The 27845-nt window shown below is 40.2% G+C and overlaps 1 protein-coding gene across 1 annotated transcript; it reads left to right on the forward strand.

The window, feature by feature from the left end:
• Positions 1–7096: 7096 nt before the first annotated feature.
• Akirin2 (akirin 2) lies at positions 7097–27138 on the forward strand. Its single transcript, XM_051161422.1, has 5 exons — positions 7097–7439; positions 22355–22498; positions 25276–25425; positions 26213–26284; positions 26519–27138. Exons 1-5 carry the CDS (start codon positions 7211–7213, stop codon positions 26527–26529), a joined length of 606 nt encoding a protein of 201 aa, XP_051017379.1. The 5' UTR covers positions 7097–7210; the 3' UTR covers positions 26530–27138.
• Positions 27139–27845: the final 707 nt, after the last annotated feature.

The raw sequence follows: 27845 nt of genomic DNA on the forward strand, positions 1-27845 counted from the left end.
ACTCCAAAGGCCAGAGCGACAATTCTCTTTAGTGAGTAGATGTTGAACAGCTGCCTCTGGGGAAAAGGGCAAATTCTTTTCATTGGCCTTCACACCACACACCTGAATGGCCTTCTCCTAATCACGCATGTGTGGCAGAAGCCTGGCACAGTAGAGGAGTGAAAGGCCCATTTCCCTGTCCTGGAAAGTCTCACCAAGTGGCATCATGGAAGGTGGAAGGCACAAGAGGCAGAAGAGGAAAAGGGAACCGGATGCAGACAGTGTCTCCAGTGCTGACTCAGGTTTGGCCTTTGGTGGGGAAATGGAAGTGACGCTGTCAGCTGTGAGGTGTTCTAGAACTACAGGTCAGAATGGGGCTAGGAACAACCTTTGGGGGATGGAGGTGTCCACCAAGGAGAAAGGGCGAATTGAGCTTTGCATTTGTCAACAATTTTTGTTTGTTTGTTTGTCTGTTACAACAACTGCTGCTGTTAACAGGACATTCATGGCTCAAGCTGGTTTGTGCATATTAACTTTCTAAACAACTGACACTTTTATTTTTTCGATCTAAATAGTATCATTGGGATACCTTCTAGTATTTATGTATATCTCATCGCATATGAAACCTAGTTTGTGCTTTTCTTCGCTACTTGAAGGTTCACCATTTTGCTGTTTTTCTAGTGTTGACATACAAAATATAAGCTAAGCACATATATATTCTGTCACACTTGTAGTATGAAGAAATTATTCTTTGTCTGAAGTTCAAATTCAGCTAGACATCTTTTTCCCCCCTAAAACCTGGTCACTCCACCGCTATGACATTGTTCTGTTATAACATGGCAGTGTTTCCAACAGAACTGAGCTAAGGCAGGACTAATTGTTATAACATGGCAGTGTTTCCAACAGAACTGAGTTACAGCAGGACTAATTGTCGTGACAGGGAGGTGTCTCCAGGCTATTGTGTTTCTTGAAACTGCAGTAACCTTTGCAGTCTTTCTGTGGTGCTCAGTGATTGTATTCTTGTTGTAACAAGTATGTTGTATTTTTCAGTTTCCCTCTCCTTCTATTTCATTGTTAATCTGTTTAGGCTGGCAAATATAAAATACTTCCTGCCTTTGGTAAAGAGCAAATAGTTCTGAGCAAGGAGAAAGATGTTTGTGAATACATAATTGACGTAAGATTTTCATAAAATCTTGGTTTGACTTCTCAGAGAGTAGCCAGTGGCTTAAGAGTCCCATTGGCTAAGTAAATCAGAGCTTATTCCCGTGTGTGTGTGTGTGTGTGTGTGTGTGTGTGTGTGTGTGCGCGCGCGCGCGCGCGCGCGCAAGGAGATATCAGCCTCTTATGAGAAACTGCAACTTTTGTTTGTTTGTTGAGACAGGGTTTCTCTGTGTCACAGCCCTGGTTGTTCTGGACTCACTTTGTAGACCAGGCTGGCCTTGAGCCCACAGGGATCCGACTGCCTCTGCCTCCCTGGGGGATGAGGATAAAGGATGGACCGCCATACCCAGCTTGGCAACTTCTTGAAATTATTGGCAGAACTGGATGGTTCAATGTATGATTTTTCAATTTTAGGATGGTGGGGATAGGTAGTGTTATGTGTTCAGTAGAAATTTTACTTTTTAAAATCTTTTCTGTAGTACATCACTTTTAGCCATATGATCAGGGCCAAGAACAAATGGGTCACATACTCCACTTGGCTAGCTGCTGGACAAGGTGGGTTAGAGTCATTAAATACAGTCTTGACTTACATTTTTCAAATTACAAATGTGTTGGGACAGTCCTAGCATCTCTTTATGTTTTAATTATTTTATGACCTATTTATTTTTAATCAACTGAAAGTAATTTCTACATTCCAGCAATGAAAATAAAAATTAGCCATCATGTCTGTAACACAAAATACTGTGTATTCATTCCAACTACAGTGCTTACAAGGGGCTTAAGCAGCCTGCAGAGCCTTAGATGGAGTTACAATGTCTAGTCTCCCCGAACTGCACTCATTTTCGCAATGGCTAGTTTTTCCTGTCCACAGCAATGCTGCCTCTGAATATAGATCTGAAGTGGCTTCTGAATTAGAGTTGCTGTTCCTGATGCTAGACTTACAATTCCTCAAACAGCATGAAAAGTTAGCGAACATTGCTCCTCTCTTTCTGTTGCATTTAATTGTTACTGTTCTTATTTGACACCAAGAAAACTGAAGCTGATTTATGGTATGAGAAGGATCTGGAGGCACCAAATGACTAGATTTTGTGGTGTCATCCATGTCTGCTTCACTGACTTTAATCAAAGAACACCTTGCCAGAATCAGATTCCAAGAACTATATCCGCCATTAGTCTAATACTGGGGCTGGAGAGATAGCTCAGTGGCTAAGAGCACTAGGTTCCAGAGGATCCAGGTTCAATTCCCAGCACCCACACGGTGGCTCACAACTGTCTGTTACTCCATTTAGAAGGGAATCCAACATTCTCAAAGAGACATAACCATGCACAGAAAAAAATAAATACTTTATAGAAGAAGAAGAAAGTCTAATACCAAGCAAGGATCAGAATCTTGGTAAAGGCAATGTGATTTGGGAGATCATGGCTCTCAGAGGATAGTTGCTACATGGTGACAAAACTGCCCTACGTACATACGGACAAGCCTTTCAAACTTGCCTATACTTAAAACCAGAGCAAGCCTGGCTGTGGAGGTCACAGGACCCTTTCATTGTACTATATACTTAGATTCATGAACGTGATCTAACTTAATGCATTAGTTTCCTCCTTCTTTTTGATGTGTAAACTCAAAATTTGCTTCTAAACTATGTTAAAACTGAATGGTTTTTAAGAGTCATATTTATTTTCTTCTTTTTTTTTCCCTTAAAATAACTTTTACAAATTTTTCTCTGGAAGTGTTTTTGTACTTTGAATTACTTGTTAGAGCATTTTAGAAGATATCTTTAAAGGACAATGTAGGTTATTGAAAAGACATTGTTAAAAAAATGAACAATTAAGAAATAATGGACATTTGTTAAGTGTGGGAGCAAAAGTTCCCCTGACAGTTTTTTTCCTCTTTTCTTTTCTTTCTTTCTTTTTTTTTTTTTTTTTTTCTTCAAGATAGTTTCTCTTGTAATCCTGGCTGTCCTGGCCTCAATTTGTAGACCAGGTTGGCCTTGAACTCACAGAGATACACCTGCCTTTGTGCCTCTGCCTCCGGAGTGCTGGGTTAAAGGCGTGCGCCACCACACCCATCTGATTTTTTTCCCCTCAGTGTAGTGAGGATAATGTGAAGGTATGTAACAAGACTCTCAGCCTTGAGGCACTGAGGTAGATATAGGGGTCCTGGAGCAATGAAAACCCAGGCTGCTGTCTCCTCACTGCTCCTTTGCTGTGAAGAGACACCATGACCAAGGCAACTCATAAAAAGAGGCATTTACCTGGGGCCTGGCTGACAGTTTCAGAGGTTTAGTCCACTCTCATCACGGCTGCAGCATAGCAGCCACAGTACTATGGCTGTAATTGAGAGCCACATCCTGAGTGGCAGGCCAAGAGAAAGAGAGACACACTGGGTCGGAGGTCATCTTTTGAAAACCTCAAAGCCCACCCCGCAGTGACACAATTCCTCCAACAAGGCCACACCTCCTAATCCTTCTAACCCTCCCACTCCCTGGTGACTAAGCATTCAAATATATGAGCCTATGGGGGCCATTCTCCTTCAAGCCACCGTTAAAGTCTTCCAGGGCAAGTAGTCAGGTAAAAGTAAAGAGAAGAGAGTCCAGTGAGGATGCAGAGGACCATGGAGGAAAAGTGCTTTTGTTTCTCTGAACTTCTGAGCTAGCTCCTTAGTCATCTGAGGAAGGGAGATGGCCCAGCCCTGGCACTATTAAATAAAACCTTTCCCTCACATATCTTGAATGATAATCACAACCATCATGCAGTAGTTGCCTTTAGCTGCTATAAGGACGTACCACAAACTGGGTGGTTTAAGCAACAGAAATGTATGGCCTCAAAGTTCTGGAGACTAGAATTCCAAGGCATAGGTGTTGTCAGCTTGGCTCCTTCTGAGGATAGCAAGGGAGAGCCTGTTTCACGCCAGCACACTCTTATTGGTGCCTAGCTGGTCCTCAGTGGTACTACTTGGTTGTAAATGTCTGACTCTAAACATCCCACATTTTTTTTTATCCATGTTCTTGCTTTTTATAATAAGTACCAGTCTTATTGCATTAGAAAGTTCTCCTACTCCAGTATGAACTCAATTGTTTAGACAGGGTCTGTGTAGCCCAAGATTGACACAAAATTGCTGTTCAGTCAAGGAAGAGCCTGAACTCCTGATCATCCTGTAGGCCATAAAGATTTGCAGCAGCCAGTACCACACCTGTAATCCCAGCACAGAGGCAGAGGCAGGCGGATCTCTGTGAGTTCCAGGACAGCTCTACAAATCAAGTCCAGGACAGCCACTACACAGAGAAACAAATGAACAAACAAACAAACAAAAAATCATATAGCAATAGGCCTAATGAAAGAAAAGAGAATTACTGTTACTGACAGAATTCCCAACTTTCCAACTGAAACCACTCTAGGCATGTTCCAGTTTAAACCAGAGAGAACAAAGAATTAAGGAAAACCCGGATTGCTAAAAACACACTAGTTAAAAATATAGAAAGAAAACCCAGATAAACGTAATATAGTGCCTTATAAGTAATGTCAAAATGGAAAGTCATCCCACAAGGAACCCTGGTATCAGAAAAAGTAACTACCTAATGCACACAGGGGACCATTAGGGCTACAAAAACAAAACAGAAGCCCAAATCAAAGAAACTAATGTGTTGGCTTGAGTAAGAATGGCACCTATAGGCTCATATATTGAATGCTTGGTTTTCAGTGGGTAGACTGTTTAGGAAGGATTAGGAGGTATGGCCTTGTTGGAGGAGGTGAGTCACACCAGGTCCAGTTTTCTCTCTCTTTACCTACTGCCTCCAGATCAGGATGTAAACTCTCAACTAATGCTCTGGTGCCATACCTGGCTGCCTGCTGCCCTGCTTCCCTCTATGACAGTCGTGCACTCTCTTAGTTGACACTAACACAATTGCTTTTACTTATCCTACCAAATTTCTCAATTTTTTAAAATTAGCATACAATGCAATAGGTTTCATTATGGCATTTTCATACCTAATTTGGTTTCAATAATCCCTCCAGGCTTTGTACCCTCTAACTTTAACAGTGTGTTCCCTCTCTCTGCTTTCATGTCATAAATGTCTTATTACTCTTCCCCTCCTCCACACAATCTCAATTTGCCTGTCTCATGGTTCCCTTTTTACTTCTATGCCACCTATCATCAAAGTTAAAGGGAGAAAAGAATTCTGTCAAGCATAAGATGTGGCTTAGATGCTGGAGTGTTTGTTTTTATCCCTGGCAGTACAACAACTGAGTGTGTTGGCACATGCCTGTAACCATCTTAGCTCACAGCAGAGAGAGGCAGGAGGTTCAGGAGTTCAGGGTCATTTTTGGCTATACAGTGAATGTGAGGCCAGCCTGAGATACATTCAAGAGCCTTTCTTTTTCTGTTATTTTACATAAAATATTTATATTCAGTCAGTTTCATCATAATAATGTCTCCTGGAGTGTCTAGAACTCAATAAACGCTTTCTTAGTAAATGTCTTCGTTAAGTGATTGTTTCATAGAATGCTGGTCTTTCTCAAAAGATATTTTCTAGAAAGTATATTCTAAGTTAAAACAAGCACCGCAAAGTTGCTTACACAGTGTGATTAAGAAGGCCGATCTTTGTGGTGTTGAAGAATTATAAACAAATGGATATACCACATTACTGTTTAAGCCAGTATGAAGTAGCTACATGTGTTGATCTCTGAGTAAACAACAGAATAAAAGTAGTAGACATATAGTTAACATTTATAATCATATGATAGTCATGAAACGTTGGTATAGAGGTAGCATCCACAGGCAGAAGATATAAAGTATCTGCATACATTCTTTCATCAAAGCTGCATTTGATCCTTATTTTAGATATTTGATTAAATATGTAAGTTTTAGAAACATTTCCTCAACTTTGCTTACAACAATGGGTCCTGCTCCCTAGGCATTTATTTGCTTGCTTTTCCCCAGACCTCGCCTCCCATTCCAAACAACAAATAATTTCTGGTGTCAATCACTTTTTGCTCAGAGTAAAATAATTTACTTTGTGCTTCGTTCAAATATTACTCACTTCCAGCTTTGCAGACTTTAATAGGCATAAACAAGTAGATATCTGGAAAGCAGGAAACAGACTTCAACGATCCTGTAATCTGATATTACTACTGTTCTGTCTCAGGGTCCCAAATGTTTTCATCATTCCTATCTCCTGCATGTGACAGGTTTGGTTTTTGGTGCTCTTGATGGCTAAGTAAATCTCTCTCCGACTATTAGATCGGCTCTCTGCTATTTCCCGGTTATGTCACTACGCCGCGTCTTAATAGGGTCTCGAATTGCTTAGCTTGCTTTTCCTATGGGTTCGCTTCCTCTTTCCCACTGTCTCAGAGGATCTCCTTTCTCTCTTCCCTACATCTTTTTTTCCTCTACTTTCTTACTTGTGAGGGGGTATTTAAATTCCAACCCGGAACTTGGGATCGCGCGCCTAGGATGACGGGAGTCGTAGTTTCTGCGACTTCTGGGTAACTGCCTTTCAGGCGGATTCCTGCCCTCAGCGGAATCCCACAAATCCCAGAATGCACTCGGGTAGATCCGCCCCCCCCACCCTCCTCGCGCGCGCGCAGGCGCCCTGGGGCCGCAGGATTTGAATCGGCGGCGTTGTTATTGACGCCATATTGGGGCCGGCGGCGGGTGGCAGAGTTGGTGTGGGGGAGAAGAGAGAGGGTCGAGTGCATTGCCCAGGTCTCCGCGGCCGCAGCTACCTCACAGGCTCCCCCCCCGCCGCGTTGCCGCCGCTCACGAGCTTCCGCCCGCACCGGCGTGTGGAGATCGCGTTTCGGTCGCGCCCCTGAGCCGAGTCCACTTCCGAAGGGAGCCGGTCTCCGCGCAGGAACCTCGGCGCGCACCTCCGCCCGTGCGCACGGCGGGGGCGGCCCGGCCTCTCGGGAGCGGCCCCGAGCCGGCGGCGCGACCCTCGCGCCTCCGCCCGTCTGCCCAGCCGCGGCTCCGCTGTCCCAGGCCCCACACCCACCGGGCACTTCGGAGGGCCCACCGCCTGTCGCCGTCCTCCCCGGCCCCGCCCGAGTCGGGCCTCGGCTGCCCGCAGCCATGGCGTGCGGAGCCACTCTGAAAAGGACTCTGGATTTCGACCCGCTGCTGAGCCCGGCGTCGCCGAAGCGGAGGCGGTGCGCGCCTTTGTCGGCACCGGCTTCGGCCGCCGCCTCCCCCGCCGCCGCCACCGCCGCCGCGGCCGCCTCAACCGCGGCCGCCTCGCCGCAGAAGTATCTCCGGATGGAGCCTTCCCCTTTCGGCGACGTCTCCTCCCGCCTCACCACAGGTGGGCCTGCGGGGGTGGGCTGCCCGGGGGTGGGCGCCGGGGTGCGGACACAAAGGGAAGGAAGGGCCTGGACCAAGGTGGGGGCGGTGTCGACAGGTTGGGTTGGGATACGGGCGGTTGTCGGCCGGCATTGTGGGGTAGCTCATTGTCAGGAAGATCGTTTGGGGGTTAGGATGGCCGCAATTGTTTCCTTATGTAGAGAGCCGGCGGAAATGATCTGAGAGGGCGATATTATTCATAAGTCGGGCGAGAGAAGGGTCACATTTCACCCGAGTCTCCCGGCCTCTCGGGCTGAGTCGATTGGTTGCAGCTATTAACTCGGTGACTGAGTGGTTTGAGGCGAGGAGGCAGCCCCTCCTCCATTTTAGACTTGGCTGCTTCTAGTATGGAAGGGGTGGGGCTTGGAGGGGGATGGATGTCACTGGGGCGAGTTGTAGGCCTGTCATTAATCACCCACAAGAACGCCACTTTGGCTGAGTCAAGACCTGTTTCCCTAGCAGGGTCAACAACAAAGCAAATGTTCTTCCCGAGTACTGTAATGTGATCTCACCATGTGTCTAGTCCTTAAGAAATCTTGAACTTTTAATGAAAAGGAACTTGTATTTCAAATTGGGACTGACCAGTTTCTTTATTTTTAATTGCTTTAGTTGTCCCAACGGAATATGTTGGGAGAAAACACTCCAGCCTCGAGAGTAACGAATAAACCAAGATTCCAATGGACTTCAAACTTGAAGTCTTGAAACATTTTCTGAAAGTGACTACCAGGTGTACCATTGGTTGCTTTTGTACATTAAGTGTGTACCTAGGGGTATTTTCCCCTCGGCAGTTTGAAATTTTTGTGTGCTTCTGGCACAGTCGTAAGGTAGACTTTTGTGGACCTGAAGTGTAAATCTGTTTCCTTTGTGTGTGTCATGCAGAGGTTTAACTTGATTACAGTTTTTTCTCAGTAACTCACTTTTAAAAGATGAGAACTGTAGAGTTCTGTATTTGGTAACTTCCATATGCAATTGACTGTACCAAGTTGTTTTGTTTTCTTTTCTCTTAATGTCACATTTAAATATCCATACTTAAATCCATGGTGAGACCTCAGTTACCTATTCTTGTTATTAAATATTGATATAACTTAGGACAATACTATTTTTAGAAGTTGCAGGCAGTTTTCATAGGAATTGCAAACATTTAATGACTGTTCCTAAGCCTCCCCCTCTCCCTTTTCTACACACAAAGGCATTCATGATTGAGTAGTTTAGTCCAGTGGTTCTTAACCCATGGGACTGGACGCCCTTGGGGTTGGCATATCGGATATTTACATTACAATCCATAACAATACAAGTACAGTTAGGAAGTTGCATCAGTATTTTATGGTTAGGGGTTACCACAACACGCGAGGGTGGTAGCATTAGGAAGGCTGGGAACCACTGGTTTAGACATAACTGAAAAACAAGAGAACAAAGTGAAGAATAAATTCCTTGGGGCAGACATTTTTAATTGTCTTTAATGAAATGCTATCTTTGAACATTGAAATGGTGTCCAAACGATTAATGAGGCCATTTCAAAATAGCTGTAACCAGCAATAAATTTCATTGGAGCTAGTGTTAGGTTTGTGAGTTAAAATATATCCCTATGCAATTAAGATAATCTTGAACACATACATTAAACAGCAGGGAACTATCACACCTTCCTTTCCTTACAGGGAACTTCTTCAGAAACCATGATGATGAATTTGTCTTGTCATTGCTGTATATTTGTAGCAGTGGTTAATAAATACACTTTGCTCCTCGTCTCAAATTTCAATTAGGTAGAGTACATCAGTAAAATAACTAGAACTATTGCTAGTCTTTAAGCCTGCTGATACAATTTGATCACATATTGAAACCTAAAAGTCACATGGTAATATAGAATTTGTCAAGTATGGAGTGGGTATTTCAGTCAATTTGAATGTTAAATGTAGAAGATTTGGTTTCTTGAAAAATGAGGGAAGACTGCTGACATTCCAGTTTACTAAAATGTACACACTTACTATAATTTTTAACGACACTGCAAAGGTGTGGTTGAACTTTTTAGATTAAAACTACAGAAGTGGAAGTTTAGCATGTGCTGGGTAGTTTGTCTTTTACCATTGCTGTCTTTTAGCTGTTGAAGTCTTGGTGTGGCGTGTTAGTGGCCTCAGGAGCTCCAGCACTGTTTTAAACCCTGACTGTTATATCAGACATGCTGGGAAGGTGATTCCAAACTTTGATTTCATGACTACTCATTTAATATTTTTCAAACTTGCAACTTAATACTAGCTAGCACTTTAATAGTAGAAGAGGGCTAGTTGAAGGAAGCCTAGCTTGCTTTCTTACTCTCAAGACTTGAAACTGTTATGTTAACTAACAGTCCTTTTCATACATCATATCTCAAACAAGATTTTTGGTGAACCTGAGTTACTATTTTAGAACTGCACTCTAAGATAGGTTTGACAAATTATGGTCGTATCTGGGAGGTAAGGATGGTTTTTAGCAACATTTTTAAATGTCTGGGAGAGAATAAAAATGATTATTTCACGATATTGAAAAATCAGAAGTTCAAATGTCAGTTCCTTGAAAAGCAACAACTTGAGGGGGGCGGGAAGTGTGTGCACTCTGGTCTGGTCTAGGATTGTAATTCAGTAATGCTTTAAAATACTTTTTAGTGTGTAAAAGGATGGTGGATGATTAGTGAGGGTGGCTTGGAAGAGAGAAGCATTTAAATGAAGTTGGAAAATGAATGTATTGAGTACTTAACCCTGGGAAGTTAATGGAAAAAACAGTTTTGTTTTTTAAAGAGGTTGTGTGTCATAGAGGGGGTGGGGTGGCGCAAGGGTCTCAGCACATAGCCCTGGCTAGCCAGGGACTCCCAGTGCTTTGCCTGTCTTTGTTTCCCAAGTGCTGGTATTAACCCTGACTTAAATAAGATTTTAAGAATGTATTTTTCCTAAGTACTTGAAAATGTAATACAATTCATACATGAAATATATTTTGATCAAACATCTAGCTCTTCCTAGATCCACCCCACCCCCTGCCCTTCTTCCCAGTTTCATTCTCACCCACCCCTTACCCCTCTTTCTCTTCCTCTCTCTTAAAATAGCCTATTAAGTCCTAATTTGTGTTGCCTGTATATACACTCATAAATTTGGGGTCATCCATTGGAGCACAGCTGAGCTACTAAGAGCTTAAAGAAAATTGACTGTCTTCCCCAGATGCCACCAATTGTTAATAGGTCTCAGCTAAGGGTGGGGTCTTATGTATAAATGTTGACTGACTTGATCTTATGCACATCCTGGACAGGCAACCACTATTGCTATAAATTCACGAGTGCCTCAGTCCTGTCATGGCCAGAAGACTGGTCTTCCCTGACATCTGGCTCTTTCGCTTTTTCTGCTTCCTGTTCCAAGATGGTCCCTGAGTATGAGTGGGAGGAGGTATGATACAGATCCTTTGTTTATAGCTGAGCTCTGCACGTGGACCCAGTTGTTTTAGTGTTAACTGTGAACTTTACAAAGACACTTCTCTGATGAGGTCTGAGAGCTTCACTAATTGATAGGAAGAGAGATACAAATTGAGAGGGCAGTTTGATACCATGTCCATTTCACAAAATACAGAGCTCATGGGTTCTCCAAGTATGGGTTGTTGGCTAGGTTTACAATGTCAAGCATGTATTTCTGCCTTGGAGCACATGGAAATCATGAACCCAACCAGAAAAGCAGGACACTTCCCCCTGCGGTTGGTACTGGTGCTACTATTACAGGGCTTGTTATAGCATACTGATCATTTTTTGTAGCTCAGGGGCCTCACAGTTGGGTAAGGATGTTGGATGACTTTCTCTCATAGTAGCCTGCAAGACATCTTCTGGGACTGTGAAAACTAGCTAGTAGAGGGGAGCTTCTGGGTCAGTACCGGCTTGTTCGATGTGCTGTGACCACAGTGTGGTGGCATCCTCATCAGTGGAGGGTAACTGACAGTATTTTGGAGGTCTCTAGGACACCACTGACCAGCAGCAGCTCAAGGGCTGTATCCCATTCTGGCCCCGGCCTTTTTATTTGGCAACCTAAGCTATTTTAAATATCTGTATTATTGTGTAACCCAAAGATTGTCATGGCATTCCTAAGAAAGATGTTTTAGTAAGGCCAAAATACTATACAACACTGTAAGAGATGTCAGTACTTTTGGTCATATCTAGCACATTGCTTTTGTAAGTACACATTTGAATCAGTGGTCTGGTGAATGGCCTTCTGTGGATGTCGATATTGTTGTGAGTTGGCTAGTTAACATTAATGTGTTCATTGTTTATAGCTTGCTTGGTGCCATTGCTGTAGTTTGTTTTAGGAATTGAGTTGGATGAAGAGTTAAATTCCATTGTAAGAACTCATTGTATTTCTTGGAAACTTTCCATTAAAAATGGAAACTACAGCTTGTGAATGGGGAATAGATTATTCACTAGGCATTGATACATGCCTCCAAATGGACACACCAGCTGGCTTAAAGGAAATATAAATGGCTCTAGGCAAACAAATGAAATGCCTGTTGGAGAAGGCACTATCTAACTTCAGATGTCTTTTTATTGAGCCAGAAGTGTCTTTTAGTATTTTGATTATTTAGACAGCTGTTAAATCACTTCTGGTTTCTCAGTGGATTTGACAAATAAATGCTCTTAGTAGTGTCCTTTGTACTATGGATTGTAAACTTGATATTTAGGAGTGTGTAATTCCATTTAATTCATATTCTTAAATTGTGCATTTAAGAATCCTGATAAGTTGGGATTGGTATGTTGGCTTAGTGATAGAGTGCTTAAAAAGAAAGAAAGAAAGAGCCTTAGGTTTATGGCCATTATAGAATAGTACAGTGCATTTGTATTCATTTTAACCTTTTTTTAAAGGTAGGAAACAAACAAACCCTCAAACCTGAAGCCCAACTTGAGTACAGAGACTTAAACTGACTTTATGTAGAGATCCTGCTAGCAGCCAGAGTTGCTACAGAAAAGGTCTTGAGCTTTTGAATGGCTTTGTTCTTTTGTTACCTGGGTATGTTTTTCTTACTGTTAAGATAGGCCAGGGAAAAGGGGGTAGCAACACTTTTGAAAGATTGAAAATGAGAGATTCGGAGCTGGTGAGATGGTTCAGCCAATAATAGTGCTTGCTGCCAAGCCTGAGGACCCTTGAGTTTGATCACTGAGAACTATATGGTCAAAAGAGAAAACAAATCCAAAAAGTCCTTTGGCATTCACATGTGCACTGTGGCAAGTGTTTTTAACTGTAGTTGTATGAGCAAATGTACAAATATGCGAAAAATAATGATAAATGAAAATGTAAAAGAAAATAGATTCAGTCAAAGTGTTGTTTTGACTATATATTTTACTATTTGAAACGAAACATTAAAAATACAAAATGATAGTAAGAATAGAGTTAGGGCTCCTTGCAGAGTTGGTTCACGAAACTAGATAACAGTATTGGAAATGGGTATTTTCAAGTACCTATAACTGAATTAGTTAATCAGAATTTCGTGGTCCTTGTAGCCCTTGAGTTTAAACAATGTTTACTGTTGGCCTTAATACTGTGCAGGACTGTTAACCCACAGAATTTTCTCTGTGCATATGTGACCATCTGATAAATTTCTTGTCCTTGATAAGACTATCAGCTTTAAAAAGGTAAGGAGAAAGGGCCTGTTTGAACATGTCTGGCATCTGCAGATGGCCGCTCTATACTGTGATTGCTGAACATAGCAGTTCTAGAACTTAGTTTATCTCCGCATATCCCAACTTTCTATACATATCTGAGAGAACCATTAATGTTCTAAACTAGGTCCCTGAAATCTTAAGGCTAGTATGGGTAAAATGGGACTGATACCAACTTTAAAAATAGCTTCAAAGTTATTAGTACCCTTGGTTAATGTTTTACTACAAAGCTTTAAAATGTTGAATTTATTTGCAGTTGACATTTCCTAGGTTTCTTGGAAGTGTTGCAATCAAGGAAACAACGGAATCACAATTTTCCTTTTAGTTTTGCGTTAGTTTTTCTTTTTAGACTATTGTGCGACCCTATCGTTACAATATTTTATGAGCAAAGTGTAATTCAATTGCATTGAAATAACTATTGCAGTGAAAGTTTTAAACAATGTTTCTGGGCACTTGAGGCTTTTTAAAAGAAATATTTATTTTATGTGTCTGAGTATTTATGAATGAGCACCACACACCTGTCCTTAGAAGTTAGAAGAGGACATCATGTCCCCTACAACTGAGTTAGGGATGTTTGTGAGTTCATCCTGTAGGTGCTGAGCGTGGAACCTCAGTCCTCTGTGTGAGCAGCAAGTGCTCTTAACTGCAGAGCCATTTCTCCAGCCCCAGGGTATTTATTACTTCTTAATATTTACTCATTTACTGGATGAGAAATATGGGCTGCTAACATTACAATATTTTAAATAGTCTCATTTCAAGGAATTTTGCTATTACTATAGATTTGCTCGCTATACTGAGATCATCTTGACATATGTATACTGGCTTTTTAGCATTTGTTTTTGTTACTACTTAGCACCACAGAAAATACAATGAAGACAGATTAGGGATGAGTTTAGGAGAGCTGTTGGTTGTTGTTTATTCATTTTTTTGGTTATTTATTGAGACGGGGTCTTTACAAAACTGTCCTGGAACTCACTATATATCTAACCATGCTGGGATTAAAGGCCACCTTGCTCAGCCTTTTTTTTTTTTTTTTTTTAATGAGATAGTGCCCGGTGTGGTGGCACTGTGGAGGTTGAGGCAGGAGGATCATCTGAGTTTGGGGTGCATATTGAGGCGCTGCTTCAAAAATAAGAGAGTACTAAGAACAATGTTAAGCTGCTTTACCAGTTGATTAAAACATAGAAGTTTTCAAATGGTATTATCTCTGTCCCTAAGAGACTACCTAGTGCTGAAATATAATAGCCTAAAAGAACTTTTCTAGGGCTGGAGAGATGACTTAGTAGTTAAGAGCACGGACTGCTCTTCCAGAGTACCCAGGTTCAATTCCCAGCACCCACATGACAGCTTAACTGTCTGTAACTCCAGGATCTAACACCCTCACATAGACATATAGACAAAACACTAATAAAAATAAATGTTAAAAAAAAAGAACTTTTCTAAATAGTATAGTTGGAAGTATAGATAATAGTTGCTATGGTAGGATAGGGTAACCTGGTGTTGACTGTACTATCCTTCAGTGCCTTAGTGTGAAATAGTACGTACATTATTGGAGACAGGTACTGTGATGTGCATCAGTGCTTATCTACTAGCTTAGAGTAATACTTTAAAACAGCAACAAAACACTCCTTTGAACATAGATGCCTATCCTAAGAGGAGGCAGTTTAGAGACTAAAGAACCATGTCTTATGTGAATATCTGAGTATAGCATGAGGTTTCTTATAATTTGTTTTGCATATAGTGATTGTTGCTTGAGTTGTCAAAGTAGATGAAATTATACCTTATTTTAAATATCAGCATATGCTGTTTTGGCATTCTGATTTAAACATTAGCTTTCTTCGTTGTGATTTATTATAGCTTTAGGTGTTTGTAGTATATTGGCTTGGTGTAGCAATACAGCACAGAGAAGTATAGATTGGGCCCCAGGGTCAGGTGTGTGTTAACTGTGACATTTCGGAAGGAACAACTTGTTTTTAAGCCGTGTACACAACCTGTAATACCAGTACTCAGGGAGGCAGAGGCAGGCAGATCCCTGAGTTCAAGACCAGCCTGGCCCACTAAGCAAGTCCAAGACAGCCAAGGCTACACAGAGAAACCCTGTCCAGCGGAGGTTGGGGCCGGGGACTGGACAGGAGGGACAATACTCATTTGCATAAATGTGTACATGATAGTGGTACCTGCCTTTAGGGTGGTGTGGATCAAAAGCATTTCCACCTTAGTGCTAGGATTAGGCAGAACAGAGTTGAATTGGACTTTTTAAATGCCATCTAGTAGTCATGTCTTTCAATGAGTAATCTTGCCTTTCTACAGAAAAAAAAAATGTGAGGTCTTTTTTTAAACCAACTTTGTCCAAGTCTCATTTTTTAAAGTATCTTTGTGGATTAAATGATGAGTAAAAGTCGAGGAAGAATTCTCTTTCGAAAGAACCTTTTTACTACCCCAACCCATAGACCTCTCAAGTGGATCTTGCTTTGGTTTTGCCATTTTCAAGTCTTCAGTTGAAGCATCATTTCTTCTAGGTTCTGCTTTTAGCTGCCTGCTTTCATCGTGCCTCAGGCAGCTTCCAGGTCAGCCAGCAGTGAACTCATGGCTCTTAGTGTTCATGTTTAGGTTTCCTCATAACTACTTTGGTTGCTCTTTCTGTACTATCATTTAATTTAGGATTTCTTTAGTTCTAGTTTCAGCTCCATGGCCATCTCACCTAATAGCTCCCTAAGGAGTTGCATGATTTAAATTTATACTTACAGATGACTCACTAATTTTTATCTTTAGTTCAGACTATTTCTCTTCATTCCAGCTGTGTGGATTTGGACCTTTTATTATCAGGCCTTCCCAGTGGACACCCTACTGCCAGAGACTAGAGTTTTTGTGAAATCTGTTTATAAATACTTTCCGTGTGTGTGTGTACACATGTTTGTTTATGTCTTAGATGAGACTCTAGATGTCCATCCTTAACCTTAGTTACTGAGGCAGGATCTGTTAAGTTGAATCCAGAGCTAGCCATCTTGCACCTCTCTTGTCTTCATCTTCTACAGTGGAATTACAAGGGGGCCACTGGATGCACCCCACCTCCAGCTTTTAGTACTTTAACCAGTGAATTATCTCCCAGCTCCAAATCTGTTGGCTTATAAATAACATTCATAGACTAGTAAAGGGTCAGTCAATTCCAAGCAGTATCTTCTTCATTCTTCTTTCATAGCAGGCACTGTAGAAAAAAGGGTTGGTTTACCATCAGTCACATAGTGATTATCTTAGGAGAGATCAAAGAAGCAGCTTTGAAATATTGGCCACACATTCATATTTGATTTTGGTTTTGTTTTTGAGGCAGGATTTTTCTGTGTAGACCAGGCTGGCCTTGTACTCAGAGATCCACCTGCCTCTGCCTCTTGAGTTCAGGCATTAAAGGCATGTGTCACCACCCACATGGCCATATTTATTTAAAAAAGAAAATACAGGACTGGAGAGACTTCAGCAGTTAAAAGTACTTATTGCTCTTGCAGAGAACTTCAGCTCACAACCACCTGTAATTAGAGCTCAGAGGCGCCTCCGGCCTCTGGACACTGACACATGGGCACGTGCATACACACACATATTTTTAAAAAACAAACTATTGCTGGGCAATGGTGGCACACGCCTTTAATCCTAGAACTTGGGAAGCAGCAATCTGTGAGTTCTAGGCCAGCCTGGTCTGCAAAGTGAGTCCAGGACAGCCAAGGCTATACAGAGAAACCCTGTTTTGAAAACCAAAACCAAAACACAACAAAATGCCAGAGTCAAATAGGATTTTAGTTTGTGAACTGTCCCTTAGTAAATGTTGACACTATTTTTCTCTGTAGCTTGAGAGGAAGCAAGAGAGGAAAGATAGGCAATGGATTTGTATTTCAGCTTTGATTTTTTTTTTTTTCCCCTGTCCTCAAAAAAAAAATCTTCTCCCCTCTGCCTTTATGACTGTGGGAGATAGACCCCCTGTTTCTAGATTAGACGGAACCGTGTGTTCTCTGTAGTGCACATTCCACCCACCCCACTTTGAGTTGTTGGCTCAGCTTCCCCTTTCTCCTATTTACTGCTGTTGGTATTTTTGTTTTGTTTTATTTTAAAATTTAAGATTACCCTGTATATTTTTCTAACTTGTAAGCTGTTTGAGAAGATAGCTGTAAGCAGTAGAGCTACACAACAAAAGCAATAGGGCTAACACATCCCTGTTGGTGTCATGCACTGGAACTCACTAGCTAGCAAGAGAATCCACCTGCTGATTGAGGGTTTTTGGACTCTTAAGTCCCATTGTGTAGTTAATTAGTTAATTATTTTTCAGACAGGGTTACAGTACATATCACTGCATGGCCTGGGTCTCACTACGTAGAGCAGCCATGTAGGCTGGCCTTGCATGTTCTCCTCAATGGAGAAATTAAGAACTGTGTTAAGGGCTGGAGAGATGGCTCAGCAGTCGGCTCTTTCAGAGTTCAATTCCCAGCAACCACATGCTGGCACACCTCCATCTGTAATGAGATCTGCTGCCGTCTCCGGCATGCAGGCACCCATCCATGCAGGCAGACTACTGTATACATGCATAATAAACAAATAAATGTTTAAAAAAAAAAAAAAAGAACTGTTTTAATTTCTAAGTTGATGATCCTGGAAAAATAACTACCTGCTTTACAGAGATGGGTCTCTATATTAACCCTTAGTTGTGTGTATTTGAATTTATAACAACATGCTACTATCTGTATAATTTTAAATTGTAGATTTGTTACTTTATTTGAAAGTTTCTTAGTGGTCAGTCTTAATGGCTACTGCAGATTTTCTGTATTTGATATAATTTGTGTTCCTTTCTAGAAATTATAAACTTTTCAAAATTCCTTTATTAATTATGCTGCTGGATGCACATTTAATTTTTCAGATACTCCATAGAGAAATAATGGCATATAGACTGGTGAGGTGCCTATGTGTGTAAGTATGCTTGCTGCCATATCTGGTGATCTGAATTTGATGATCCTAAAATACTCACGGTGGAAGGAGAGACTTGCCAAATTGTCCTCAGACCCCTAAATATGCATGATAGTGTATACAGATCTGGGTACATACACACAATTTGTTTAAAGAAAGAAATGGAGTATTAAAGAGTCTCATACATGTAAACTTTGGAAACTATGGAGCCCTTTTGAACTAGTAATGCCTGAGGGAAATGTAAAACTTCAGTGCATCTGGAACATTGTAGACTTTTGGAACTTACAGGCCCTAGTTGTTCTCGCTTGCTTCCCCCGCATCTCCGCCCTCTAGGACGTTGTCTGGAGTTAGGATTTCTTGTGGGGTGAAAGCTCATTCCATCCCGGCCAGCCCGCCAGTGGACTGTGGGTCCTCATGCCTGTCCCAGTGCTGGCCTTACAGGCACATGCTTTTTCATGAGTACACCTGGACCAGGTCATCATACATCCAGAGCACGTGCTCTTAGCACTGATCATCTATGTAACCCCTCAGTTTTTTAAAGTCTCTGCCTTGTTCTCTTATTTGTGACCTTGTTCGTTGTGCTTAGTATAATTTAAATAAGTACAAACTAAAAAGGCATTTTGCTCACCTAGCTTCTTTTTAAAAAATCGTCCAAAGGGATATTATATTGTTGGTCTACCAATAATCTTGTAAGGAAGCAAATTTTATTCTCAGTGTTGCTTACTAGGTTTTAGAATGAAAATACCTAGAATTAGGTTTTGCTGGTATCTTCCCTTTTTTATGGTAAAACAGTAATCCAGGCTTTAAAGTTTATAAAGAGGGCATAACCTACTGGGATGCAGCTTGTCAGGAAGATTACAGTGTTTTACTCTGAAAGGACCCCTGCAGTTCAGCTGTATGATTAAAACTGGAATACACAACTGATAACGCAAATGATACTTTGGTTTTTTATTAGATGGACTGAAAATTGTGTTAGCAACACAATGGAGATAAAATGCTCAATATATTGTGTTTAACAAAAGTGACTGGATAGGAGTAGCTTAGGAATATGTAGCTAAGGGTTTTACTGATACATAGAAGGCCTTAATACTGCTGGTGTAGTGGAAACTTGAGTCAGTCAAGTAAGTAAGGTAGATGGTAGAATACTGGGTGTGGGAAACTTGGGAGGACATCACATTACCAGTTTCAAAAGTTTACTGAAATAAGTCAGACCAAGTTAGTGGTTGGTGACTTGTGCTGCCTAGATTTTGTCTAAGTTAGATCACTGGAGGCATCACATTGTTGATTGTGTGCTGTCAGTATTAGAGCAGTTGAGGGCACAGTATAGGGTGACTTAGTTGCATTACAGTAGATGTGCAAAACAGTGCAGGTAATGATGTTAAGAATTCTTGAGCTCTCTAATGTTGGCAAGGATTAGGAGTAACTGGTAGTAATGGGAAAAAGTAAAGAGACCCTAGAAAATACTTTAGGCATACACTTGCCTTACGATTAGGTAATCTGATACCACTCCTAGGTAATACCCAGCAGAGGTGAAAATGCCAGACTAGAGCTTGTATTTAATTGTTTATTGGACGTAGTTTGAAAGGCCAATAATAGGAAAGTGGATAGATGAATTATCACCAGTCAATAATAGGACAAAATTGATTGATGCAGTGTGCACGAATTCCAAGCATGTCTAGTAGATGTGCAGGGTAGAGTGAAAAGTCACTCTACTGTGTTGCTCAGGAAGGATGACAGGAAGAATGTACTTGTTACAGTACAGGTTCAGTTAAAAACTGTTAGCACTGTTTGTGGTTGTGAAGTTCACTTATACAGAAGGCCAAATGTAATAATAGCATGTGAGTGTTGGCTTATTGAAGAGAGATAGGGAGGGGTGTATTTATGTAAAGAAACACGTAAACTTTTTAGAGTAGTGAAATTGGTGGTTTTATATTTAAATCGATAAATTATTTTAAAACTATACCTCATTTATTTATTTGTTTGCCTTTTGAGACTGGCTGGCGTGTATCCTGGAGCCCTCTAGGTAGACTGCCTTTTCCACAGAAGTGCTGGGGTTAAAGGTATTGCACCACCAGGCCTAACTGTACCTTAAAGTTCTTTAGCTTGTTAGTGATATCTCTACCAGTTGGTGTTGGGGCTCAAAATAGTTGCCTGAATTTTAGTCTTGGGTTTCTTTTAAGCATTCTCTTTATGGTACATTTTAGTTTGGCTTTCATTGATTTTAGAGTAGTTTAGAATTAGACGCAACGGTTCTCAACTCATTTGGGGGTTGCATATCAGGTATCCTGCATACCAGGTATTTGCATTATGATTCATGACAGTAGCAAAATTACAGTTATGAAGTAGCAATGAAATAATTTTATGGTTGGGGTCACCACAACATAAACTATATTAAAGGGTTAGAAAGGTTGAGAACCACTGATAAAGGAAATTAATTGTCTGAGGAACAATGGCTTTGTAGTGATCATTTAGCGTGTAAAGTTACAAAGGTTGATAAGTGTCAGGCTACTCCAAGCTAGTGTAGTACATTTTGGAGTTTCTGGCTGTGAATAAGCTTTACCGTGGTTTGACATTTGTCACTAAGAGTAGAGATCAAAATATCGTTAACTTAAAGCCTTTTAGAATGTTGTAAGAAGAGTTGTTGGTTGGGTTTTGTTTGTTTGTTTTGGTTTTTGTTTATGAAGATTACTGTGCTTGTCCTTGTTTGTAACAGGATATTCCATAGTTTTATTAGATGCCTCTGATGAATGTTAGGAAACCCATTCATATCAAGGTAACCCTACCATGACAGTAATTTTATTTTATACTGGCAACTGTTTACTTAAGTGGAAAAAAGACTGAAATTGACCATCGACAATAATAAACAAATGTTAACATCTGAGAAAAGGTTTAAGCAGTTAAAACCAAACGAAAAAAGAAAGAAAGGCACCAATATTAAATGTTGGATTGTTATTGTGTATAAGTCTTGAATGTAGAAATGAATGCTTCACTTTGTGCATCTTTTATTTATTGAATAGTTTCACTTTTACTTTTGCTTTCAATTGGAATTAATAATGGGATTTAGTTTCACATAGAGCTAAAGCAGTTAATGAGAAAGTCTGGAACCAGGCAGTGGTAGCTCATACCTTTAATCCCAGCACTCTAGGAGGCAGAGGCAGGCAGATCTTTGTGAGTTCGAGGCCAGTCTGGTCTACAGAGTAAGTTCTAGGACAGCCAAGGCTACACAGAGAAACCCTGTCTTCAGAAACGAGATAGAGAGAGAGAGAGAGAGAGAGAGAGAGAGAGAGAGAGAGAGAGAGAGAGAGAGTGTGTGTGTGTGTGTGTGTGTGTGTGTGTGTGTGTGTGTGTGTGTGTGTGTGTGTGTGTGTGTGTGTGTGTGTGTGTGTAGAGGTGGGCAACAAGGACAGTGGAAACCTCAGGTAGGCTTTTCTGATTATATCAACTGGTACCCAGTTTCAATTATAAATCTTGGTAATGTGAATCATAATGGCTCAAAAATGATATGCTGGATATAATTTTATGTTTCAGTGGCTTTTGTTAAAAATAACTGCATTTAAAAAAAAAATAACTGCATTGTAGTACAGTGATTCTTCTGTATTGAAAAGCCCCCTTGCTATATTATTTATTTTAATAGGGGCTTTTCTCCCCAGAATTCAGAATGCTTTGTTGTTAGTGTTAGAAGAATGTTTGTTTGTTTTTTTTGTTGTTGTTGTTTGTTTGTTTTTGGTTTTTTGTTTGTTTCATTGTGCTTCATTAATTAATGATGCCAATTTTACACATGATGAGATTTTAATTCCCTTGTAGTTTGTTATTTTTAGACCTACGGTTGAATGTACATAGTCTTCCTTTCTAGTTACTGGAAATACTGGTTAATTTAAGTAATTCCTTATATAATGGATATATGAATAAAATGAGTAAAGAAAGTTTAGTAAGACTACCTGACTATTGTTTTTTAGTAAAATGCTTAAATTTAGTTCTTACTAACAGGATTTGGCTTTGTTGAATTGCTAGATTCCAGGTGATAATTACCTGCTGTTCTGTTTTAGATTTATTTCATTTCATGTGTGCATGTGTGTCTGGGAGTATATGTCATTGTTGTGCATTAAGAGGCCAGAAGAGGGTTGGATATACTACTTCTGAAAAAGTGCACCTCTTAGTGCTTAGAGAAGTGGCTCATAGGGAAACATTTTTCTTTGTTGTTTGAAAGTTGACAGATTTTTTTTTTTTTAATTTAGCATGAAAATTTTGATCTTGACAAATTTTTATGTTTTTCCTTTTAGAACAAATTCTGTACAACATAAAACAGGAGTATAAACGCATGCAGAAGAGAAGACATTTAGAAGCTAGCTTTCAGCAGACAGACCCAGGTTGTAGTTCTGATTCACAGCCACATGCGTTTCTCATCAGTGGACCAGCGTCACCAGGTAATAAGAAATCTTAATACGTGAAAGAAATGTTATGTGAGAAATGATGGGAGGACTGTAATGCAGAATACCTGCAGTGACTTAAAGTACCCGTTTTTCTCCAATATTAAAAAAGCTAAACTAAACTGGGTGGCATAGGCGCACGACTTTAATCCCAGCAGAGGTAGGTGGATCTCTGAGTTCAAGGCCAGCCTGCTTTACAAAGCAAGTCCAGGACAGCCAAGGCGACACAGAGAAACCTGTCTCAAAACCTGCCCCCGCCACCCCAAAGTTATGCTAAGTAATTATTCTTTAAAATTAATTACCACCTGGATTGCCACCAACCACAGATAGCCACCTTTATTTAGTACTCTTGAAATGGACACTGTAAGTATAGTGATGTATAACTTTCATTAAAAAAAAATTACCAGTGGGAGCTGGAGAGATGGTTTAGCAGTAAAGAGCAATGTGTGCTCATCCAGAGGTCTTGAGTTCAATTCCCAGCAACCACATGGTGGCTCACAACCATCTATATTGGGATCTGATGCTCTCTTCTGGTGTGCAGGTGTACACGCAAAAAGAGCACTCATATGTAAAATTAAAAAAAAAATCTTTAAAAAAAATCATAAATGCTTACTGAATGCTTTAAAAATACCTAATTTAATTTATTTTTATGTTTTTGTCTGTCTGTATGTACATCTACTACTTGTATGCCTGGTACTTACAGAGGCCAAAAGAAGACATCAGATCTTCTGAAACTAGAGTTAGAGATGGTTACAAGCTCTGTCATGTAGGTGCTAGGAACCACACCTAGGTCCCCTGCACCTGCAAGGGCCCTTAACTGTCATGCTATCTTTTCAGCCCCATTGTATGCTTTTTTGTTAGATAATAGTGTCTGAACATTGCCCTTTTGTGGATTTCCTAAATTATTGGTCTGACAGTGGTACTCAAAAAAATTTTTTTATACAACCTTATACAGATATCTGCCCTGTGCTCTCAGACATTTGTCATAGTGGGCTAGATTCCTAAAACTGAGTTTTTCCCATTTTTAAAAACTATCAGTTTTAAACCCATCTTTTCTCTTTAAAGAGACTGTCCCCCCTCCCCCCCCCATTTTTATTTCCCTTTTTTATAGTGGAAAAGGGATGACTCAGTAATGAAGTTACTTGACTGAAAAAGAGCCATCTTACCTTTAGTTAATTAATACTCTTTCAAAATAGTTGTTATTTCAGTAGCACTTGTTTTTCCTTAATAGTGATAGGAAAGCGTGGTACAATTCAAAGCAGAACAAAAACACAAAATCAAAGATGTAATCAATTGAAATTTGACAGGAAAATTATTTAATGCTATTAGAGTACTGGCAATTTGGGGGGTAAGTATATTGAGGGAATGATTCTTACTAAAATTACAATAATAATCCTTAAGTTCTCTACTAATATTAGTTTCTTAGAACGTCAATTGATTTCCAGCCTTCACAAGGTGTAGAACATCAAATAAGTTAGGATAGGCTGGCAGATCTAAGAAGTCTGGTAAATTGGGATGAGTCAATGCAGGTAGATAAAGATCAGGAAACAAGTGTTAACATATGAGTGTGCCATATTTGTATGCAGTCCTTGACTCGCGATAGAGTGGATAGCTACTGTAATCCCACATTATCTGGAAGGTTATCACAACGACCTTACACCAACAATGTGTTTAGAATACCAAAGTACTTTAAATGATAGATGACGAATGCTTGAGGAAACTTTTCTTCGAGTATCTCACTATTTAGTAATATTGGTAGCTATAATATTAATATTTTTTCAGAACTTGGGACCATAAAATACAGATGAAGCTTTTCTCTCTTCAGACTGTCCTAGCAGATATCACTGATGAAAAACAAACTCTTAGAAAAAAGTATACAATTCAGTGAAACAAACTTGGTAAGAGCTCCCTCCTTGAAGAGGTCACAGAAATGAACACTTCTGAAATCTTGTTCATGAGTCAACTTGTACAGATGCATTGGTATTCTATTGTATCATAAAGTTTTTAATAGAGATCTGTGCTCACTCTCTTAACATTAACAGTTACTATTAAGAGAGTTTTCTCCCAAAAACTTTTAAACACAGAAGGAATAATTTTGCTAAATTGAAATTGACAAATGCTGCATTGAGGCTGTTTACATTTGATTTAGTTTGGTAACTGGTTCTGTTGCAGTTTTTGAGTTTAGGTGATTATATTAACAAAGTGGGGATTATGGTCACTATTCAAAATTTAGAATCAATTATGCTCCTTCAATAAGGGCTAAGTATCTGTATTTCAGAATTTTCCCTCTAACAACTCTTTTTAAAGGTATAATTCACATTTTTTCCCCATTTTTAAACATACTTGTCTTTTAATAGGAAATTTAAGGGGTTTGGAAAATGAGGAATATTGAAATGGTGGAAGAATCTGGTTGTGAGGCTTTACATGGCTTTAAAATAAACAGTGAGCACTAACAATAAAATAAGTGTCTGTCTGGTAGAACAATGTTACTCTAAAGTAAAACGTTAGACCATAGTTGGATTTCTTTTGCAGCAAATTTTGTAAATTAGGCACTAACTGTTGCTCACAGGCATGTGCTGGAATGGAGACACAAAGTGCAGTGCCAGCTCCATCCTGGCAATGGTTGTGCTGGCGTTTCCTCCACTTCTCTTTAGGCTTTTCCTCTGATGGACTTAGTAGTCGGACCTGCTTACCATAAGTAATAAATTTAAAATGACATGGGAAAGTTGTAACTGAAACCCTCATTCAGGCTCTTTTATTCATGTTGCACATAGGGACTTCATCTGCCACGTCTTCACCATTAAAAAAAGAACAGCCCTTATTCACTCTAAGGCAGGTTGGCATGATCTGTGAACGTTTGTTGAAAGAACGGGAAGAGAAAGTTCGAGAAGAATACGAAGAAATACTGAACACAAAACTTGCAGGTAACAAATGAGCTTATTTTAGAATATCCAGTGTTTTAGTCACAGTTCTGTTGCTGTGAAGAGACACCACGACCAAGGCAACTCTTAAAAGAGAAAGCATTTAATTACGGGGAGTGGGGCAGGGACATAGTGGCATGCAGGCATGTGCCAAAGCAGTAACAGACAGCTATCCCTCAAAGTCCCCCTCCACCCCACCCCCCCCAATGACACACCTTCTCCAATAAGGCCACACCTCCCTGGTGACTTGTATTCAAATATATAAACCTATGGGGTCCATTCTTACTCAAACCACCATACACAAAACCTCCCTGTGAGAAGTGAGTTACTGCTCTACCTCTCTCCCTGTCTTGCTGTGTCTCTCTCTCTCTCTGGCTGCCCCCTCCTCATCCCTGTTGGCTCCCACGCTCATGAATAAACTTTATATCATTAAAGAAAAAGTGAATTATCTCCCACAGGTCTCTTTACACTGGTAAAACTACTCTTTCTATACATTGGTATGGTATTGTCTGTGAGCCAAAGAATTTCAGTAAAGAAAATCAACATTCCTGAAGCCCATACCGCACTTTCACGGCCCCAGGGAAGAGCTAGCCATGTAGAAGAGCCACAGTATCAGTGAATCCAAATTTTTATGTTTCCTGTGGAAAATGCTGATTTGAGCTGTTCACAATTACTATTCAAGCTATGGGAAGGGTGAAGTCTTAAGTGTTTTCACATAGCTTTATATTTTTAGATACATAAGATAGGATATTTTGCAAGTCATATAATTGACATATACCTTTATTTGTAGAACAATATGATGCATTTGTGAAGTTTACGCATGACCAGATAATGCGGCGATATGGAGAACAGCCTGCTAGTTGTAAGTATTTGACCTTTGAACTATAAACTGAAAAGACCATGTTTCCGTATTTAAGAAAAGAGCTGACTTTTTTTTTTTTTTTTTTTTTTTTTTTTTTAAACGCAGAGGAAAGGTTAGTTTAAGATAGAAGTGAAGTATTGCAACTGAAATATCTAGGGATGATGCTAGGAATGAACTAGCTTGTATGTTTTCATTTTGCCCCTTGCTTTACACTAATCTCCTTCTCTCCTCCAGATGTCTCATGAATCACGCTTTTTGCATTTCTGGGCTGCCTTGTTCCTTGTTGAGTTGTTGCAGGAAGTCCCAACTGTGACATGCAGCAATGCCAGTACCCATCTGGGAATACAGGTTATTTCAAGCTTTCGTCAGTGGCAACTACTCTTAGGCAGCAACAATTGGTTTTGGAAACTTCTGTGATGTCATTACCACCTGGATGTGGACCTTTGCTACTTGTATTAATACCAGTGGCCTCGTTTTGCTGTATCATTACAATTTGGCTTCTTTATATTAATGTTTGAAAGGGATTAAAGCTGGCATTCTAGAACATGCCCTTCACTGGTTATGTAAATAAAACTGTAGAATGACATGTCAGATGAAGTTAGTGTGATTTTAATTGTGCACTACAACCAAGCTGTAACCAGTTAATAATTTAGAATGTAATCCCAGGACAATTAAGCAGTTAGTCTACAGTACTTCTGTGAGGTAGTGGAGGAGGAGGGCATTTCTGTATTTCAAGACTTTTCTTGGGGTTTCAGAATGGGTTTATATGATTTCCTTTATTATTATTTTTGGTAGTTTTATTTATTCTATCAGTCTTTTTAACAAATGTTTATTGCTGCACCCCCCCTCTCCCAGTGTATCATTGTTTTATTGCCCTTGTAGCACTGGAGTTTAGTTGGAAAAATAAAACATTTACTTCTATTCTGCCTGTTTTCAAATTGTGCACATAGGTAGTATTTGAATAAAGCAGTGTTTTTAAATGTAAGCATTTTTAGAAATCAATGAAGTTAATCTTCTGGTAAGATTTACACTTTAAATGCTGTTTCCAAAACCTAGGTTCTGATGGAGAATTGCTTCTGTAACTTGGCTGTACAACAGCATGTTACATAACAAGTTCTAAAAACAGCTGTGGAACTTCTACCTTTGAGTCCAGTTTTAATGTTTTTGAATGATGTGATATAGGAAAGCGTGGGTGCTTGGTTGCTCTAGTTGAAGCAGTTTAGGGTTGAAGAAGTTGATTGTAGCTCACAATTCCAGGTTGCAGTCCATCACTCTGGGGAAGTCACAGCAACAGCAGGAAGTTGCATCCACAAGTAACAGTGAAGACCAGTGAGTGCCTAGTGTTCAGCTTTCTCTTACAAAGTTGAAGTGGGTAGTGCCACCCACGCTCGGGTTGTCTCTTCCTAAATAATTAAGGTGATTCAGTCCCCCACAGGCCATCCTGACTAGACAAGCCTTGTTGAGACTTAGAAGATCTAGCTACTATTGAGTTGACAAAATTAACATAGGGCCTGGAGAACGGATCCACTGTTAAAGAGTACTGGCTGCTTTTGCAGAGGAC

This window comes from Acomys russatus, chromosome 2 (assembly GCF_903995435.1).
Source record: "Acomys russatus chromosome 2, mAcoRus1.1, whole genome shotgun sequence".
Taxonomy (NCBI): Eukaryota; Metazoa; Chordata; class Mammalia; order Rodentia; family Muridae; genus Acomys; species Acomys russatus.